This window comes from Populus nigra, chromosome 5, assembly GCF_951802175.1.
Source record: "Populus nigra chromosome 5, ddPopNigr1.1, whole genome shotgun sequence".
Classification (NCBI taxonomy): domain Eukaryota; kingdom Viridiplantae; phylum Streptophyta; class Magnoliopsida; order Malpighiales; family Salicaceae; genus Populus; species Populus nigra.
In genome coordinates, this window is record NC_084856.1 from 18,505,575 (window position 1) to 18,526,649 (window position 21,075).

Below are 21,075 nucleotides of genomic sequence, written 5' to 3' on the forward strand. Positions count from 1 at the left end.
GAAGAATAAAAACTTGTTACAGATCGAGGATAATTATTCGTAGAAATCTGCTTGAAGTTGACCATGAAGAGGGTCTGTGTGTTTCAATTGGGTCTGAAGATACACTCTTGACTCCTATATCCAAGAAATATTATCGATCTCATGCTAGCATGTTCTTTTCTTTTTCTGTGAGTTTCAAATATAATCCAATATTTGACCATAATTCCAGCAAGAGCTATTTCTTTTAATCACTTAAGAATTGCATGTTATAGAACCTGAATTAATGCGAGATCTAATCTTATGTAAAACTTTTTAACAACAATCTAAACCGTAGCCATGCGTTTATTTATCCGGGGGATCTTATAAAGTTCATCGGAAGAAATGCAATGGCGTAGCATGTAGATGTTTATTTTTCGAAACTAGACGGCAAAATTCTGAATAGTTTAGGGGGTCGACACCTTCAGCTCTCTGTATAAACAGTGGTGATATCAATATTCTATAATATCTACAAAGAATCAAGGTTCTATACGGCTTATCATCATTTTTCTTTCTAAAAAATCATATTTTCAGGACAGTATTTTTTAAAGGGTCAACCTAATATGATCCGAATCAAGTTATACAAGTTTTTTTAAGAAATTCAACAAGAGGCCAATATATGGACCTTGCGGCAGGTTAGGGATGACCCTCTTCCAATTCTTAGATCCCCATCTTTGGTTTTTTATGGATGTAATCTCTTAATTCCTTATCTAATATGATCCCTCGGTTTTGAATTCAATATATTCTAGAGAAATCTTATAGAAAGTTAGATGTCTTCTGTTTTTTCCCCTTTTTTCTTGGGAAAAAGACGCTTAAAAGCCCCCCAAAACAACCCGCAGCAACCCGGCCCGAATAAACATGCATCCAGACACACAGCAAGCATAACACGAACAAAAAACCATTAAGGTAATTAATTAAGTAACAGGATGTAGACACTATTGGTCAAATAAAACTTAAACAATAGGAAGATCACCCTACAACGTAGGGGCATTTGACTTGGAGCCATGCTTAGCAATTCCTTAGCTCTAGTGTAGCTATGTGCAATATTATTGTCCAAGCAAATAAAATCAACCTTAACGTTTTTATCAAAAAGATAGAGAAAGAAATCAAGCTGATAATTTATTTCAACCTTGGGCATATTTGGGCCTGCAATGGATTCTTCATCACTACTGTGAATTCCTCCTTCTCGGACAGATCAACATCATCTCCATCAACAGCCTTCCACTCAAATTTCCAAATCAAATTAGCTACAAAATACTCCAAATGTAGCATAGCTAAACCATAACCAGGACAGATTCTCCTCCCAGCCCCAAATGGCATCATCTTGATCTCTCTGCTTCCTGTTATATCAAATGTTTCCTCTCCTCCATTAAGAAACCTTTCGGGCTTGAATGCCATAGGATCTTCCCACACCTTTGGATCCCATCCCATTTCAGCTACCATGAAATTTATAGTTCCATCTTTTGGTATCACATATTTATCCAACACTACATCTTCACTCACCGCATGTGGTAACACAAAATGGCCGGGCGGGTGCCTCCTCAGCCCTTCTAGAATTATTGCTTTTAGATATGGCATCTTTTGCAATTCATCTTCTTTTATATTCTCCTCCCCATCTCGTACAACCCCTTTAATCTCCATGAATAGCTTCTCTTGAATCTGTGGGTACTTAATCAGATTTGCCATGATCCATTGCAGTGCTGTTGAAGTAGTATCTGTTCCTCCGTTAAGAAACTCCGAGCACAAACTGACCATTTCCCCTTCGTCGAGCTTTCTTTTCTCTTCCGGGAGTTCCAAAGACAATAAGGTGTCAACATAGGACAGAACATACTCATCTTCATGCCATTTCTTGTCCTCTTTACCTCTTCTTATCCTCTCTTCCTTTGCCTTCTTTCTCGCTCTTATCAATGGAATCAAAACATCTTCTTGCAATTTTCGGAGGCGAAACAACTCATTCCAACGCTTGCGCAACACAATCTTCGTCACTCTTGGCCAGAAATTGAGTATTTTGAACTTATTGATATTCACAAGCATATGTCGCAGTACTTCCTCGATTTTTTCTATCTGGCTTTCATCAAGCTTGTCACCAAAACACATCAGGACTAACAGGCAAAACATGGCATATTGAAAATGCTCCATCACATGAACAGGACGACCGGATTTCGCTTCGGACTCGAAGCGATTCTGGAGGATTTGCAGCACCCAGTTGCGTGCATGAGAGTAAGATTTCACGCGCGAAGGGTGGAGGATTTCGGCCATGAGGTTACGCCGCAGGAGTCGCCAAGTTGGGCCATAAGAGGAAGAACTGATATTAAGCTGACTGCTAGTTGTAATCTTGGCAGTAGCAAAAGCTGGTGGACGGTCCGCGTAAACTGCACCATTATGTATTAAAGCCCTATGAGCAAGGGCGCGATCCGCAATGAAGATAACAGGGCGAGTGCCAAAACGGAGGGTAACTATTGGGCCAAACTTGGCATGCAGGGACCGGAGGATGGGCTCCAGTTTGAAGGAGGACAAGCGGAGCCATAGTAAGTTGCCGATGATAGGAAATGTTACAGGACCTGGAGGGAGTTTCTTGGTTGTTAGGAAATTGTTGAAGATAAATTTCAAGAAGAGAGAGATGGAGATGGAGACAAGGATAAGCAACCAAGTTTCCATGCTGAAAATGAAAGAGATAAGTTTCAGCTTGTTAGCGGTGAATAAGCGTCTATATAAGGTGACACGCCCCTTGTCAGAAGATGCCGGAGTCAGTCTAGTTTTTTTTTTTAAAAAAAAAATGGATACAATTTTTATTTAATTATTGAATTGCGTTGAAATTTGGTTAGCGTGTTTTACATAACCGGTTTTCTATAGGGTTAATTCGTTATTCTTAATTGAGGTTCGGATGATTTTCAAATTAAATCTAGAAGATGTCATTTTAGGTATTAATTTTTTCTAATTATTTTTGAAATATTTTTTTAATAAATTTAAGAGTTATATTTAATTTAAATTTTATTTATTATGTAATTTTAGCTACTACTTAACATTCAAAGTTTATCAAATCATAGAAATCTTTAATACAGGTAAGTTTATTAAAATATTTTTTTAATATATTAAAAAAAAACATGAGTAAAATTATCATTCGCGAACATAAGGCGTCCCAATCTCCTGTGGTAACTTTTAGAATAGTTTACTTGTTCTTAATTAGCAATATATAATCATGTTTGACTTTAATTTGTCATTAAGGGAAAGACCCCAGCAAATCAGTACTTAAGAGAAGATTATAAAATCAAAAGTTAACATCACTTGACAATTAGATTAACGTGGTGTTCACGACAAGCAATTTAATTTCTTAAAGAGTAAAGATGGAGTCCAATTTACAGCACAAGGCACTTCAGAGATCATTTTATTTCTTAGGAATTCGACCTTCATGGAGTAAGACTTGTAACTTGAAAAGTCATATTGATTTAAATACCTATAATTATGATGATTTGACTGCTAATTTTTTCCCCTTTTCGTGGTTTCAAACTCTGATAAGGTACTTCGTCTATTATTTTACATGTGAAAATAAAGATTGGGGACATATATCAACTTATTCTAATAAAAATTATATGATAAATAATTAAAATATATTTTGTTGACTTTTGCAGGTAATTTTTTATTTTATTTTTGTGAATGTTAATGTGAAAATGACAAAATAGTTCATACGATGAGATTATATTTATTAACATTGATGGCAAGAGAAATATATGTTATAATCCTGACATCTCGATGTAACTTAATTTGTCAGGTTTTGGATTTGTTTTATAATGGTTACGAGTTTGTGTTTTCTCAGGGTCGCTAGAAACTTATATAATCATTAATTTCAGAGCCCGTAAGATTAGTCGAGTTGTGCATAAATTAGTTCTAAACTTATATATATATATATATATATATATGTTATGTAGTGGGGCATAAAAGAAGCTATTGCATTGAAAAAATGAGATTTTGCAATTCAAGATAAATTATCATAATTCACCCATGATGTTATTTATATTTTTTTAAGTGAAATTATGACGTTATTTTTTAGTTTTTTAGTTTAACGTGGGTGTCCGGGTCAACTTACGTGCATCTCGACTAATCCCACGGGTCCTGAAATTAACGACCATGTAAATCTCTAGTTACCATCATATGAATAACCACAGAATTGTGACATTATTTTAAAGGTACTTGTTGAAGCATTTTTACTGTAGAAAACGTACGAGGGTGCTTAATGAATTATATGGCAACTATATGTTGAAACCTATTTAATTAATATAATTAAAATAAATTATCGGTGAATGAAAAATTAATATTAAAGAATTCTTGGTTTTTCTATTAAAAGAATTATTAGTTTTTTTATATTTAATTTTTTATTTATAGTGGCTAATTAAAAATTAATATAATGACATTAATTTTTTAATATTTTAACTTTCAAAATTCATTGTAAAAAATGGATGAAGCAAGAGTTTTGTATATTTGTTCACACTCTTTTTTGTCTTATTTTTAGTTTTTTCATTATTTTTATACTTTGGTTTTTTTTCTTTAAGATCTAGAGTTTAAGTTTATATTTTGTTGAGAGATATTCAAAATTTTTTATTTTGGTTTAAATATTTTTTTTTGAAGTGAATCTAAATTAATATGGTGTTGTTGGAATTTTAAGAGGAATATTGCAAACATCTTAGTTATACAAGGAAGAATCAATTAATAAAGTTTTAAGGACAAAGAATTCATCATCAACAATAAAAGTTAAAATTATAATTAAAATTATTTAAAAAATTAAAATTTTTATCCATTGATGTTGCACCTTAATATGCAAAATTTGATTGTTTTAATAAGTGTCATAAATTAAATATTATTGACGGCATTACGAATGGATTTCATCGATGGGTTAAATCTTTCGGTAATTTTATTTGTATAAATGACATATCATTATATATTTTGATTTTTTTAATATATTTTTTTTCCATTGTAATTCTCTCGGTATATACCAAATAAATATTTTTATCGGCGTTGACCGATGAATATAACGAGAGACTATTATATCGGTAAAGTTTATTACAATCCACCAATAAAATTTAATTTTTTTTTTATGGTGTTTCCATTTATATTTGATAATTTTACTGGTAGTCCTGGAATTGTAGTTTCATTAATTATTTTAATGGATCCATCATCTTGAACAACCTTCCTCCTATCAATTGAACATTCGAATTATACACACTTGTATGTATGTATGTCTATTAAAAAAATATCTGCAAACATTTTAACAAAATAATCACACCTCAATATTTTTATGGTTTTACGTAGGCTAATTTCACCTCAAAATAATTTCTTGCTAGAATACATACCTCTAACCTAGCTATTATGACGAAAGCCTACGAAGAACCAAATTTATTAACATAACAAACGTATTTATCGGGGAAAAAAACACATTTATTGTCTTCCTAGCAGACCAAATCATTTGAAACTAAAATAAGAAAAAAGGTTTAGAAAAATGAGTAGAATATATAGGAGAGGAGATATATTCTTTAATTAACCTGTGCTACGTTACACGTTAATTTGTCGCCGCTCTATAGCACCATGAATAACCTTTTCTACCCTTCTAAACACCGTCAGAACGACTTTGAATTGCATTACTTATGATCACATCTATCTCTGCAAAGACTTTTATTTACATGCTCCCTAAATTACTAGTAAAATTCAACTAATTAAAAATAAAAAAAACATATCTACAAGTATGCCACCATGCTGTACATAAAATAAAAATAAATATAGAAAAAAAAATTTCTTAACCGATCATTATATGTACATAGATTAAGCACAAAATGGAACCATAGTTAACAGCCACGACAAAGATGAATTTTTAAATCTACAAAGACAATTAGCACTTAGCAGGCAATTGAGCCAGGCACGAAAATAGATTGAGATTCATTGGCGACTACTAGATCATAGGCCCATAAAGAAGGGTGGACAGACTCATACAGTAGGCCCAAACAAGTCCTCTTTCGTAGCAACGCTCACCAAATTTCATAATACTACTCATGAGACTGTCTCGCTTGGCCACTGTCCATTAACTACAAAGCATAGCTAAGAGAACACAAACAAACAAACAAACAGATCTTTCAGCTAAAAAACAGACACTGACTGCCTATTGACTAACAGTGGGCAACAAAAACTACCAATCCAAATAGGACACGTCACCATCATAACAAACATCTACAGGCCATGGTGATCTTCATCACTCCGCACCACCACAGATGGCTTGACCTGAGCTGGCATAGGAGGCACCATCCCACAGCTACCGTCCTCCTCAAAAACCGCAGAACAAGCACCAGCTTCCGCTGCCACTATATTCTGTCCTTCACCACCAATGCCCATCATCTCATCAAAAGCAGCAGCAGAAGTGGGATGAATCCTTGGGAAAGGCAAGTAAACAGCATGAACAACTATCTTCAAGTTCCTCATCACATCAGGCACCTTAACTCTCACATAGTTGATCCTCATCGGCACCGCGGTATTGAATCCAGTCAATCCACCAGCAGAAGTAACCACCAAAGCCTGACCTCTCTCTAGCGTAGGCAAAGTAGCCCCCACAGGAAGCCTCTCTAAATCAGCAGTGCTCAAGTAATGATTAGGCACAATATGGAATCTCACGCTGCTAATATACCCATGCGATCCAGAGAAGATCGACACATCATCAAGAGCAAACACAGTCATATTAACCAGATTCGTTAGCTCAGGGTACTTCACTCTCATTGCAAGAGAGAGAATCGTGAATCCATTACTACGCAACCTAAGCATTGCATCACGTAACATCAGACGCATTATAGCAGGCTGCACCAGAGTACCGATACCCTGTTGATGAGTAGTTGAGGTCACGTGAGGAGTCACGCCCTCTTGAAACGGAAAAGAAAGAGAGCTCAATCTCTCAAAATCGCAAGAGAATGGAGAGAGTGGTGCAATATAGCCTTGGATGCCATGAATGATTAAGACACCGTTGTTGAAGAGATCAGGATGCGTGATCTCTACGCCTCCTATGAAGACCTTGACGGTGGAAGGAGTGGCGGAGACGTTTTTTAGTGAAGTGGAAGTGACGGTTATACAACGGCCAGCACTTAGCGTTTCGATTTTGGTACCGAAAGCGAGTTTACGGAGGTAATCGATGGAGAAGAGACCGGGTACGATGTGTTCGTGGAGGAGGTCAGGGATAGAGCAAGAGAAGCAGGTACGGAGAGAGGAATCGGAAGGAGCGAAAAGAGTGGAAGGACCTGACCAGGCCGTGGTGGTGGAATCAGCGGGGAGAGATGGAACCGCCATTGCGAGTTGAGTGAATCCTAGGTGAGAGAGGATTGGCGCGAGGAGATTTGTGTGTGAGGAGAACGAATGGTCGTGGAAGTGATCGGAGGTGGAGATTTGTGGTTGAGGTGATTGCGGAGAGAGATTTGAGCCGAAAGTGGTGGTTTCTACGCCGTCAATGGAAGTGGAGGAGATGATTATGGAGAGCGAGAGAATTAAGAGAATAGAGAGTTTCGGAGAAGACTCCATTTTGACGACAGAGGGAGAGCGATGAATAGTGGATGTAAAGGAGAGGGAGAAGGTTGGGGGGGTATTTATATTGGGAATCTAGAAACGGTTATGGTAGCGCGTGACGGGAGCGTGGCGTCGGGGATTGGGAGAGGGCGAGCGAATGAGTGTTGCGTGGAGTTGCTGGTTAGTTAGAGTGAGAATGTTTGGGTATGGTTAGGTTTGGCGGGAAAGTTGAAAATGGGGATCTCGTCCTGGCGTTGATCAAGCTTTCTTGCATGATCAATTTCATCACAGGCTATAAACTGCTGGTGTTATGAATAGCTGGGTATCTATGTCACTCTTGCATAATGCCTCTTTTTGTTTTTTTCACTTGCGATAATTAAATAATGATTAAGTTACGTTTATTTTTACATTTTAGAAATATATTTTTTTATAAAAAATATTATTTTTTTTTCTCCTAATTACTTTTTAGTATTTTTTTTATCGTTTTGCTATGCTGATATAATAATTTTTAAAAAATTAAAATAAATATTATTTTGATATATTTTCAAGCAAAAATTACTTTTAAAAAATAATCGATATCACACTTCCAAACACCTGTATAAATTTATATTTTTCTTTTTTTTTTCCTTGAGCTATTCAACTAAAAAACTCCAAAACCTACAAGTCCTTATAATTATAAATTACAGTTAAAAAAAAACTAATTCTGAAGAGAAAATCATTGTGGATTTCTTAATAAATCATTGCTCGCTAGAACAGTAATATATATATATATATATATATATATATATATATATATATATATATATATTCTCTTTAGTTTGTTTAAGTTTTTTTTTAGTTATTATTTTTTTAATTTAATCCTTGCACAATATATTATTTCCACTTTTTTTTTAGAAATTATTTTGATCTCCTTGTTGTGAGACTCTAAGAAATTAAAAAAAGTCTGTTTGGTTGATATTCAGTTTTTCAAAAACAAATTCAGTTTCGTTGCTTGAAGAAATTTTAAAATGTAGGGACCAAGTTTGATGTAATGTCTAAAACAACGAGTTTTTTTTTTTTAATGTTTATCACATGTGTTTTTTATATATATTTTTTACCTTTAATATTTTTCCACTTTTCAATTTGGTCCCTTCAACTCATAATTTTTACTTTGTAGTTCAAGATTTTATTTTATTTATATTTCAGTCTTTGAATTTGAATTTAAAAGATAAACGATGATTAGGAAAAGTTTAGATTTTTAATAAACTAGAAAAAAAAAACGAATAGAAAGAGCAGGAGAGAAGAGCCACAAACCAATTCCTAAGAATTCAAATTAATTATAGAAAATAAATTTAAAATCTAACTAGTTAAATTACACTCTTCAAAATTACAATTACATCTTAATCATAAAGAACTCACCCTAAACAAAAAGTCATTTGTTTTCAATTTCAAGACATGATCTTTCTCTTGAAAATTCCAATCTTTCCTCTAAAAAATAAAGAAACATATAAAAGGTCTAGAAGTTGTGGGGTTAGTGATTGCTAGCTACTTACAAGACTGTAGCTTGGTTAAGCCCATGTTTGTTATTTTCTTCTGAAATGGAGCTCGTAGCCAATTCATCTGGGCCAACACAAATGCATAAGGTTTCAGTTTTTATACATTTAAACCTGTCTCGGGCCATCAAGAGTTCTTATGAGAAATTCTTCTCCTCTGGCCTTATTTTGGACTCAGATCCTTAGTATATTATGCCTTATTAACGAAGATTGTCCTTAATTGGGCTGATAACCCTTAAGAGCGATTAATTAAGTGATAAATCTAATAATTATCAAAGGTCGATAGAAGAGTCAAACATATCTCAATACTGAAGGGAACAAATAAGGGGAAAGGAAGAAGAAAATGGTGTATATTTTATTGCAACAAAAAAATTGTGTAAATCTTTCTTTTGCTGGAGTCACAGAACAAGAAAACAAAACCAAGCCATTCTCCATGGCAGGATTTATCCAGTAAATTTCCCGAAGCCTCCAAAAGAATTGTAGTACAATAGTTTTCCTCCTGAACTATTATGGCTTGCGGAAGTGTTTGGTTTCACCACAGCCCATGATAGATGACGGCAATTTTCCTACCCTCTCTATACCTTCTTCAAATGTCACTCTCATGCCCATAAAGAAATGTGACTCGATGTGGCAATGGAATGCCCAAACTCCAGGGTTATCAGCTTTAAATCTTAAAGCTGTCCATCCATAAGGATGAACCGGTACCGTGTTCTTCATAATCGGATCGACCAAATTGTACTTCTTTGGATCATTAATTCGATCGAACTTGCCCCTTCCATAGCCTAGGACCCAAAAGTCATGTCCATGAAGATGCCATGGATGTGTCTCACTAACGCTGGCTACCATAGAGTTTGCATTTTGCAAAATAATATCCACTGTTGAGTTGAACTGAAGCCTATAGATGGCATCACTAGTAGTACCATTGTTGTCTTCTTGTTTAACAGAAATGTTATAATTTGCAAAATCATATCCTTCGGGAGGTGGGGTTTGGCTAAAGGTGTGAAGCAAATTCTCCTTGAGTGCAATCAGGTAAGGTGTATGAGGTAAATTGAAAGAGACATCATTGACTGACCAACGTCGAGTACCATTTACCTCATTTTGCGTGTTCAACAATACTATGACCCTGTCAGATGTGGCAGGAGGGGAATGTATGTGGCCTTTGCGAGCCTTAATGGCAAGACTTTGATTAAACCGAGAATCAACATCGTTCCAAAGAGGCCCAGATGGAGGAATCGTTGGAGGAGATCTCCGGGGATGGTTTGGATAGTAGTTGAAAATGGCTAAGCCTGGCAGAGTTGTGGAATCTCTGCTAACAACGTTTGTAGTAGCCCAATAATTTCTTGAAGGGTCTTGGTCAGTTTTCACTAGGACTGAATATGTCTCGCCAGAGTATATGAATAAATTCTTTACCACAAATGGCTCAACATAGTGACCATCAGCTTCAACAACAGTCATGTTGTGACCCTGCACAGGAATTATAGAAATGTTAACCAATGGCTACTTTATTATTTCCCTGTAATAAGCTGTAAAACATAAATTGGCAGGGGCATGGAAAATACCTCTATCTGGAAACTAAGAGCTGATAAAGCAGTCAAACTACTAATCCTAAGCCGATATGTTTTTCCAGGGACTACAGTCATGGAATAAAGAGAGCATTCAGGATTTGTATTATTGCAAACATCAGCTTTCAGTGGTGATTTGGCAGTGGAGCAGTTCAACCTTCCCTTTCCATGTATCAAAAGTGACTGCAATTTTTGTTCCAAGTAACAAGCTTAGTCATACGAAAGTGATGATCAAGACCATAAAGAACAGTAAAGATATCAAACAAGGCATTTAAGATAATTAAGTACCTGAGGATCCCCAACCCACTGGAAATCAATTGAGGACAATCCAGCAGCTTGTTCATATGTGCTTTTGTGATACCAATCATTGAGGATGATGCTTCGATCATAATCATACGCAAAGGGTTCGGATTTTCCATCGGGAAGCGCTACGCGAATCGAACCATATAGCCCAGCTTCTCTTTGCATTCCATAATGGGCATGGTACAGATATGTACCAGGCTGCATAGAGGAAACAAGAGGTTTTTATTATATGTGTAAGCTGACATTAACAGAAGTCTAGCTATTATAAGTGCTAAGACTAGAGAACTCACCCTGTCAACAACAAACTTATATACGAAAGTGTCTCCAGGCAAAACTGGACACTGAGTCACTCCTTCAGTTCCATCAAACCAAGGTGTTCCAATCTGACGAATTCCATGCCAATGAATGGCTGTGTTCTCAGTTAACAAATTGTTCTTGACCTCAACAATAACTGTATCATTCTGCTGTGCAAAAATTGTGGGTCCAGGAGTTCTTCCATTAATTGTAATGACCAGCTTCTTATAGCAATCAGGGGATCTGTACTCGTACTTGATCTCCCATTTGTAATGACGAATTCTAGCCTCAGCAATTGGTATGTCTACCAAAGAAATAATGAAGAGGCAGAAAGCCAACAATTTCATCATGGCAATGCATTTGGATAGTGGAAGCTGATAATCTCTCATGCTTTTTCAAATTGTGTTCCTGTGGCTAGTCACCCCTATCTATATGAAATGAATATGTGATGGTCTCACTTTGGATCTCTGAGGCGCCCTTTTATAGTGCTGGCTGTACAAGGGCCTTTTCTTTTTGTAAGAATTAGTTTGAAAAGTTGAGTCAAAATATATCACGAACTGTTACTGGTCCTCCGTAGATGGATTTCACAAGGACCCAGTGAAAAAAAGGCGTAAAATCAAGAATGCCATCCATTGAAGTATCTTTCATAGAGGGAAAATACAAGTATATCAAGGGGTTCAATTAAAACCATAAAGGTGCAGAGATATTCTAGTTTTAAGAACTTTATAGCTCAAAGGTTCATTTCATTGGCATCGCAGGAAATTAAGCAAAGATTAAACTCGATTCGTAGTTGTACGTGTTCTCCATGTTTAATTTGAGACATAGTTCGAATTCTAAGGAAATTAACCCATAAAAAAAATCCAGCTAAGAAGAAATGATCTGCTTAAGACTTGTCAAAAAAGGATTAGTCTCCACATACAAACATCAGCATCAAGATACTTACGATTAAGAAATTACCGATCGAGCCTTTTCTTATGAAAGAAACAGGTAAGATTTTCTTTTTATTAAGGTTTCATCTTATGATCATTACACCCTCATAACTTATTGTAATTATGGAATAAAAAGTGGGAAGGAACTAAGCAATAGTACAAACAACTTGGCGTGGATAAATCGATGTCACTAACTTGCAAAGGTAAAATTCTTAGTAACGAAATTGTCATAGTTCGCAGCTTACCCCGTTGTTTCTGTTTTGGAATTCTGCTGATTGACAGGCAAGCTATTTCTTAATTGTTGACTGTATAAACAAAGACCTTTCCCTTTATCTATGGTCTTTTCAAACTTCAAACATGGAAATTTATTGCCTATATCAACATGCAATTTCTATGTGAATGAAATAAGCTATTCAGGACCTGACCATGTAATTAGAGCGCAGAAGAAACACCAAGCTAGAAGCATGCTGCAGTTTCCAGGAAAAAACAGAAGTTGAAAACACGAAAAGTTGACAAAGATTAAATGATTTCCAAGACGTGGTCAACTTCGACAGATGATTGCTTGCTATAGTTCTTGACGTGTTATAAAAGTAGTGAATTTGAATTGTCAATTATTTCCATCGATCTCAGGCTCTCGTACGTGTTGTTCATATGCATGTATTATGGGGTGTCCGCTCCGGTATGATGAATAAGGATAAACCGGAAATTATAATTTTTTTTAAAAAAATGTTTGATGTATCTTTAGACAATATAAAAATACATATTTATTTTGTACAAGACTATTTTAGAGGAGAATTTTTTGTTCCATTAAAATAGGTGGAGCAAGCTTGTCTAATACCTTACACAAGCTAGTATTGTTATTTATGAAAGGATAATACTCTTTATATAAAATACATCACTATAGAAATCTGGCTATCTTTTCTCTCTATAAGAGAAGATCTATATGTATTCACAGGCCTTTTGCTTTTGTCTCCCGCGCATTTCCGATGGTGACTCCTTTATCATCATTGGTTCAGAAATGTTTTTATTTGATTTTTTCTTTCTTGAAATTGGTTTCTTCTGTTTGATTTTTGTTGATTTTTCTTGTGTTTGATTTTTGTTGTCCATAAACATGTCAACGACATATGCAAGGAGGATGTTGAGAGAGGAAAGGGGGAGAGGTAATGGAAGAGAAACCTTTGGTTTGTCTGGTTTCGAGGCAAATGGATGTAAAAAAGCAGCAGTCTTTCATAGCAGGCAAAAGGCAGCAAGGAGATTAGATTTATAACTGTGCTTGTGGTGTTTCATATATACATTGCATGTGCTTTCGTTGCTACTTTTTTCATACATAAAATATCTGGAAATTGAGTGGTGAAGAGGTTTTTTTTTTTTTTTTTAAGTCTATTTTTTCAAGTATTTTTTAATAAAAAGGGGCTAAAGGGTGAAGTACCACCACCATTCAAACACTGAGGAAATATCTCTGCAGTTGCTGTCTTATTCTTGTCAGTAACTTAATTTAAGTCAATATTCAAAGATGCTGGAAGCACGACCAAAATAGTGAAATACTGATGTTAACGTAAACGTTGATTCTTATGCATGGAGGAAATATCTTTGCAACTTACAGCGCATATGATAATTCCAAGATTCTCGATTTTATTCTCAAAACAACTTCTCCTGATCTTCGTCTCATTCACTATGATAATTACAACGCCAGAGAGCATATTCGGGTTCGCTGAAAGCTACATGGCGAAGCCGGACTGGCGGCTGTTTCAATTTGCAACACGGCTCTCCGGTCCCTAAACTCTTGAGATGATAACAATTTAGTCCTTATATGAGAAGAAATCTGGCTAAATCCCACAAGTTTCAATGATTTCGTAACACCCTCTTGTCTAGTCATTTCGAGATTTATATGGAATAAACTGTTAAATCTCAAATTATTTCTGATATGCACCGTGAAAATCAGAACAATTGCCTACATGGCATTATTGGTTAATATAAAGAAATTAAGTAACAACAATGGAAAGAACAATAAGTTTTTATGAATTATGGATGACAATATACTCTGTTTTTATGTCACGTGACTATAGCAAAACTTGATTCTTCTTATTTATTTATTTATTTATTAAGATCCAACCACACAATAAGGGATTAAGGGGTATTTTCTAGATAACCACATAAACTTTACTTAAATGAAGTAGCCATCGACCATACAATCATTAAAATATATTATTAATAATATTTATTAGCTCCAAATGTCTTGTACTCAAGACTAGTCCAAATATCAAAACCATATAACTCGTTGGAAATGGCATGTGTAGAAGCGGTTCACATTTACAATAAAAAAACATAAATGGTTTTTGGGATGAGTACTTATTTGTGTAGCTTAGCTCCTTGTACATACAATTCTCTGAGTATCTGTTTAGGATTGTAATTGCAGTTATAGTTCAAAGTGTTTTTCGCTTAGAAATACATCAAAATGATTTTTTTTATTTTAAAAAAATTATTTTTAAGATCAGCACATCAAAAGGATCTGAAAACAAAAAAAATTAATTTTTAACAATATATATTTTTCAAAAAATATTGGATTAAAAAAATATACAGATATAATTTTTCTGCATTCCCGAACATGTTGGGCTGACATGCACCATTATTAAACGCATCCTCAAGAAGGCATGTTGGGTCTAGCATTGGACAAACCCATATGCTATTGGGTCTGGTCAAATCCAGACCTAAAAGTTCCTAGATGTGGCCAACACCAAACCCAAAAATTGCTAGGTGTAATGTTGTCCAGCCCCCCGTGATTGTTGGGTATGGCCAACACCAGATTCAAATAATGCTGAGTCTGGTGCTTGCCAGACCCGGACAACATATGGGTCTGGCAATGTGTGCTAGACCTAGAGTGTAGGTCTGACAAATGCTGTCATACCAACACTTGAGCCTGTCAGTATGCCAAGCTTAAGCGCAACCTAGGTCTGGCGCACGCGAGATCCAAACACCATTTGGGTCTAACAAGTGTTACTAGGCCCTATAGCTTGGCATGACGCTTGTTATCCGAGGGTGTCAAACCCGAGAATTTCTCGAGAATTTTTTTCATCGCACCCCGAGTACGACCAATTTCACTGCACCTATGGTTCAAACATAATATTTGAATTTAGTGCCATCAATTCTATAGATTTTTATATAAAATCTTAGAGAATTTATTTCTCAACAAATAGACTTAATTAAACAAGTCTATACTCCATCAACACTATTAAGTGTATTAAAATCTCTCATACCCTACAATGTTTATATCCTTTTGTTGGATAAAATAAGTGAAACACAACTTACAGTACACCTAAAAAAATTATAAAGGTGGAGTTACACTCTAGCTCCTCCTCTTCACAAATTGACAAGACTTATGGACTACAAATACACCATGAATCCTTTAAAATAATGGTTCACAATCTTCATTCTTCATTGCATACATATTTGAGAGCATTTCTCTCTAGAATATTATTGTACTTTCTCTTTGTGAAAATATATTTACTTAAACATCTAAGAGTCCTCACATCCATTAAAAGAGATATTTTGTAGCTGCTAGCCACAAACCGCATGGGTCAACCAAATACTAAGTATAAGCTATCAACCACTTTAGTTAGGGAGAATAAATGAAATTGTTAGGACCAATTAATAACCAATTATCCAGTCCGGAAATTCTATTTTTAATCATCTTGGATTTTTGAAACTTTATTAGAAAAAATATAAAAAATTAAAATAAATCATATATCATACAAAACAAAACAAAACGAGAAAATAAACTTTTTAATTAAGTAACTTTTAACTGGTTTGGTATGGTTGTCATTTTCTTGTTTCTGAACTTCCTAAAACAACATAAAAAAAAAGAGAGAATAAAGATATATAAATAACAATAAACAATAAGTGACGTAAATAATTGTTTTTTTTTAATAAAAAAATCTGCAACCATACCACACGGACCCCTAAACACGGAGAATTGAAACTATTGATATCAATGGGCTTTTGATATCTATTTTTCTAGCCCGAATCCATTTGGTGTGAAAGATCTCTAGGCCTGATTTCGTTTCCTGTCCTGTCCCAAAAAAAAAAAGACACCACCCCCAAGGCTCCCGCGACAAATCTCCGGTAGCTTAACAACACCCATTTCCCATACCATCCATCCATCACCAGGCAGCAGCAATGGACTCCGACTCACCACAACCCGAACCCACACCAGTCCCACCCTCCACCGATCCATTAACCAACCAATTCACCTCCCTCAACGACCTAGCCCACGAACTGACCTCTCTCCAAGACCTAGCCAACCGCGGCTCCTGGCTATCAATCCTCGACAAAGTCAATCGAGCCCGATCTCTCTCTCTGTTAAATACCCCACACGATCACCTCACTTACCTCGCTTACATCGTTCTCTCTTTCACTAAACTACGCCGTTTCCAAGAAGCCCAGACAGAACTCGATTCCCTCGATGATTTTAACAGTCACCATTACCGCTACGAAACTTACCCTAAAATTTACCCTAACCGGTCCGGTTCAATGGTCCCTTTCTCTCTCCGGTGGCTGCATGCGCTGCTCCCTATTAAATTAGGCAATCGTCAAGAAGGTTTAGATCGGTTTTATTTGTTACTTGATTTGGTACGTGAAAAACTGAATCGCAACGGAAACGACGAGTCAGACAAAGTTTGGAGGAAGAGAGAGGTTTTTGTTGTTAATCATATAATTAATCAGCATTTGAGTAATAAGGAGTTAAGTGTTTGTTTAGATTTGATTAATGCTTTAATCTCACGCGGGAATTTAGATCCTGCTTTGTTGTCGAAATTAGGGTATGTGCAGATGCAAATTGGGGATTTGGATGGGGCAAATGTGTCATTTGGTAAGGTAGAGAAAATGGCTAGTGAGAGTGAAGAGAATGAGTCTGGGTTAAGGAATTTGGTTAGGAGGAATAAAGCATTGGTGTATTTGGTGGCGAAGGATTATTTGTCGGCGGTGAGGGAATATGATGAGTGTATTGAGAGGGATGGAATGGATGTTGTGGCGATTAATAATAAGGCGATCTGTTTGATGTATTTGAGGGATTTGTCGGATTCGATTAAGGTTTTGGAGAATTCTCTGGAAAGAGTGCCCACCGTTGCATTGAATGAGACGCTTGTTGTTAATCTGTGTAGCATGTATGAGTTGGCTTATGTTAATCATTCGGATACTAAGCGGACACTTAGTAATTGGATTGCTCGAGTCGCTCCAGATGATTTTGATTCTTCTTGTACCCGGGTTTGAGAGGTAGTTTACATGAACTTCTTTACTTGTGTAGTTGTTTTGGGATGATTTGGATTTATGATTTTTACTTGCATTGTTGAGCATGTTCATTTGGAGATGTTAGCTACTTCAAGAGACTTACTCTTTTATAATGTAACTTGGATCTAGTACATTCAATAATATTGTTGATTTGAATCTTTTACTTGCTCATTTTGCTTTCTCATCTCTGGATGTCATTTTACTGGCGTGTTCAATTTAAAAAAATAAAAATAAAAATGTTGACGTGTCTCTACTCTTTAAGCATTTGGATGGTTGATTAAAATTAACGTCAGTAATGTAGTGTTTAGAGGGAAAAAAAACTTGAATTACTTCAAATCATATCTTCTAATTTGAACTGGTTGTCGTAATTCATCTCATAAAGTTAGTAGATTCTTATTTAAACCAAGTGAAGAAAGCATCAAAGCATTTTTTTTAGTTGATTAAGCATCGGAGCCTATATTTATGTTGATCATTACAATGTGTTGCAGTTTTGGACCACCTCAGCTTAAATTTCTGTATAAGGTTCGGAGCATAATGTTTTAGCTCTGGTTTTGAGTTTATGTTTGTTGTCTAAATGTGATAAGGAAATTTCAGAGGATTATAGTTTGATTAGATGGTCGGAGTTGTAGCTTGTTGTCAACAAAAAGATAAACTTTTATGTGCTTTTGTTTGAATTACCTAGTTAGTTTTGATTCTGTAACATCAATTTCACAGGGGTATTTTGATAATTTTCATATTTTCTGGAAGTTTATAGGTCTCGATATGTATTTGACTAGTCTTTCAAACATTAACTTTCTTGTTTAGGGTTTTCCTACTCTAAATATGAAGATTGTTGTATTTTCTTGTTTAAGATTCTAAATTTTGTTAAATTAGAAGTTCAACTACATAAAACTTTAGGAGACTGCTGAGTCTATAAATATTGATGCTTGTAATGCTTCATTTCAGGATCAGAGTTCATGACTAAATTATTTAGCAATTATGCTTAAACATTGTGTGATACAATCTTAGGTGTGACTCCTACGAACATCTTGTGATCTTAGGATCTTCTTCTTGGAGTAATCCCTAGAAACCTATTGCTATGATGTGGGTAGCGCTTTGCATCCATCCTCTATTAAATTTCAAACCTCGTAATTTCTATTCTTTTGTATCATAGCCTACCATTAAACTCTTGCAAGTAGGAAATCAAAATTTGTCATGCATCATGTAGTTTTTAGTTAGTGAACCATAAGAAGAAACAAAAATAATTTTTTTTTTATTTCTAGCATGAAATGTATTCAAGACTTTGCTTTGCATGCGCTGGTTCTGGTTATGCCTCATCATTAACGCCTTTGTATATTTCCAAGCTGCACTTTAGAACTATTTTATATGTCAATTTCAAATAAAGCTACTAAAAGTATTTTTTTTATTCTCTTCCTCGAGGCAAAGTAGACCTCACTCAGATGAAGAATTTCTTATGAACAAAACTTGTTTATAATTTAGATTAGTGCATTAAGGAGGATGGTTAAAAGCATATTAAACAAATTTGTTTTTAGTTGAATGTAGTGCATTAATGTAGCATTTGGTAGATGAGACTAAAGTCACTAAACAATTAGACAAGACAATTCTAGCTGTTTTGGTGTTTGGTATGCATTAGTCAAAAGAAAATTTAACTTGTCATGTTCCACACCGAGATTTTTGTCCCAACTTCCATATAGGACAACCTTCACCTTTATAATTTTGTTCTGTCCATTTGTTCATCAAAACAAACACGCTCTAAAGGTGTGTTTGGTGAGCAAATGTGATTGGTAATATGTGTCAAGATTGTTTAAGGGGAGGTGGGATATAAATTTGGGTATGGGATGGAACAAATTTGTTTCTTAATGTGTTCCAAACACCAATACGAGTAGGGTTTACTGTCATATTCAGTCTTGTTCAGTCCCATGCGCCAAACGCTCTTTCGAGGCATCATGTCCAACTAAATCCAACTTGTATAAAAAAATCTAGACTTATTGTTGGTATTATGAGACAGCCAAACGCTCTTTCGAGGCATAATGTCCAACTAAATCCAACTTGTATAAAAAAAATCTAGACTTATTGTTGGTATTACGAGACATAAATATGCAAACATGCTTTTATGGCAGAACAAAAAATCGAAGTGTATGAAGCAAATCTTAGTAAATGTTTTTAGCTAGCAATAATATTTCTTTTTTCTGTAATTTTTTGTCTCGTCTTGGTTGACCTTTACAAACTACAAGTATTTTAACCAACTGATCAACTAGACCCCCAGAACCTTTCCTTCTGATACTTTGCTTACTCTACCCCATAAACCAAGAACTGGCACAAAGTTTATTCTTGGAGACAGTTGTATTTTGCCTATTTTTATACCTCCTGTTCTTATATATGACATCAAATGCTTGAGTGCAACTTTTTATATTTTGCAGATTGAACATAAACCCAGCTTGAATTGTCATATTGTGTAAACTTAGAACTTTGGCTTATAATCTATTTGTATGCCTGGCATTTTACTCCACACAGTGGGAAACTCAGAGGACAAGCTGTCAAAGTGCTTCAAGCTTGCGAGGAATGAAGTTGGAGCCATGCTGGTGAGTCATTTTTAGGCTAGTGTACTTGCTTAGAACAAATAAAAAACTGAGAATGAGGTTTGACACATCAATGGTTTTTTGATGCTTTTCTATGTGAGATGCAACACCACTTTAAGATTGTATAATCTTGATCTTCCTCATCCTGATGTATGATTCACAAAGTAATACACCTGTAAGGAGACAGTGAGATTTGCAGAACCTTAGTACATTATAAGTCAACAAGAGAGCACCAAAATTATATTTTGGTTGAAAATCATTAGTTTCATTGAGGTGTTTGTATTTTCTCTTTAGTTAGTGTCACTTCCCTGTGCATCTTCTTTACATTTTGGAAAAAAGAAAAGCAAGTACAACTGTTTGTGATTGGATATTAACTTGCTTGCAAAGTAAGGAGTATGGTGTGTTCTAAGTTACTTGGCTACGGTGGAGGTGGAGGTAGAAGTTTTGTTGGCAGGGGAACTATCAAAGGCAGTATATCCCAGATGAGCCCAGAAGAAAATCCAGAAAGCCCCTAACATATTCTGTGATGGAGGTGAACATCTTTGCTAGAGTGAGGCTGTGCTTGTGTTTCCAATATAAACCTCAAATAGTTTACAGTAGCAATTCACTAAGTGTGGCTTCTATATTAGCTGTTTTGAAGAAGGAAGCAGGGTATTAATGAGTGTTAATTTTGTAAGGATACTCGTTGACTTGATTGAATAATTGTGTGGGTATCGACTTTGGAATTTCTATCTGCATAGAGTGTCTTGGCACGATGCTTATGCTGCAAGATGGGATCGATTCCAAGCAGTTCTGTCTAGTTGGAGAGAGAAACAAAACAAAAGGGCAATCCTCACATAATTTTGCCGACGTAATCTCAAGTTAGAAATAACCTTCTTTTCCTTTTGCTTTAACATCGGAGAAATCTCGATCTGTCGAACTGATAATTTAATCTCTATCAAGTGTTTTTGTTTTTTTTTTTTGAAATTGAGCTTCCTGTAACTAGCAACTAGGAATGCACTTCATGAGAACGGCAGCGTACCAAAGATGTATTCATGTTCCTCAACAACCA

At 35.4% G+C, this 21,075-nt stretch overlaps 4 protein-coding genes across 6 annotated transcripts; 1 reads left to right on the top strand and 3 right to left on the bottom strand.

The window, feature by feature from the left end:
- Positions 1-897: 897 nt before the first annotated feature.
- Positions 898-2,710, bottom strand: LOC133693761 (cytochrome P450 89A2-like). The gene has a single exon (XM_062115050.1). The coding sequence runs from the start codon at positions 2,671-2,673 to the stop codon at positions 1,135-1,137; it is 1,539 nt and encodes a 512-aa protein (XP_061971034.1). The 5' UTR covers positions 2,674-2,710; the 3' UTR covers positions 898-1,134.
- A 3,321-nt stretch (positions 2,711-6,031) lies between these two features.
- On the bottom strand, positions 6,032-7,557 carry LOC133694852 (fasciclin-like arabinogalactan protein 21). The gene has a single exon (XM_062116548.1). It carries the CDS (start codon positions 7,555-7,557, stop codon positions 6,229-6,231), a length of 1,329 nt encoding a protein of 442 aa, XP_061972532.1. The 3' UTR covers positions 6,032-6,228.
- Positions 7,558-9,404: 1,847 nt separating this feature from the next.
- On the bottom strand, positions 9,405-11,773 carry LOC133694345 (L-ascorbate oxidase-like). Its single transcript, XM_062115843.1, has 4 exons — positions 11,230-11,773; positions 10,925-11,137; positions 10,634-10,819; positions 9,405-10,538 (listed from the first exon to the last, which is right to left on the bottom strand). Exons 1-4 carry the CDS (start codon positions 11,620-11,622, stop codon positions 9,582-9,584), a joined length of 1,749 nt encoding a protein of 582 aa, XP_061971827.1. The 5' UTR covers positions 11,623-11,773; the 3' UTR covers positions 9,405-9,581.
- A 4,403-nt stretch (positions 11,774-16,176) lies between these two features.
- On the top strand, positions 16,177-20,757 carry LOC133695175 (uncharacterized). Of its 3 annotated transcripts, XR_009842385.1 has the most exons (3): positions 16,178-17,430; positions 19,960-20,027; positions 20,412-20,757. XR_009842385.1 is itself a non-coding variant. In XM_062117034.1 (2 exons), exon 1 carries the CDS (start codon positions 16,336-16,338, stop codon positions 17,425-17,427), a length of 1,092 nt encoding a protein of 363 aa, XP_061973018.1. In that variant the 5' UTR covers positions 16,177-16,335; the 3' UTR covers positions 17,428-17,430; positions 19,866-20,757. The 3 variants fall into 3 exon arrangements, 2 of the variants coding, with proteins under 2 accessions (XP_061973018.1, XP_061973017.1); XM_062117034.1 differs by having other exon boundaries at positions 16,177-17,430; positions 19,866-20,757; XM_062117033.1 differs by having other exon boundaries at positions 19,960-20,757.
- The last annotated feature ends 318 nt before the right edge of the window (positions 20,758-21,075 follow it).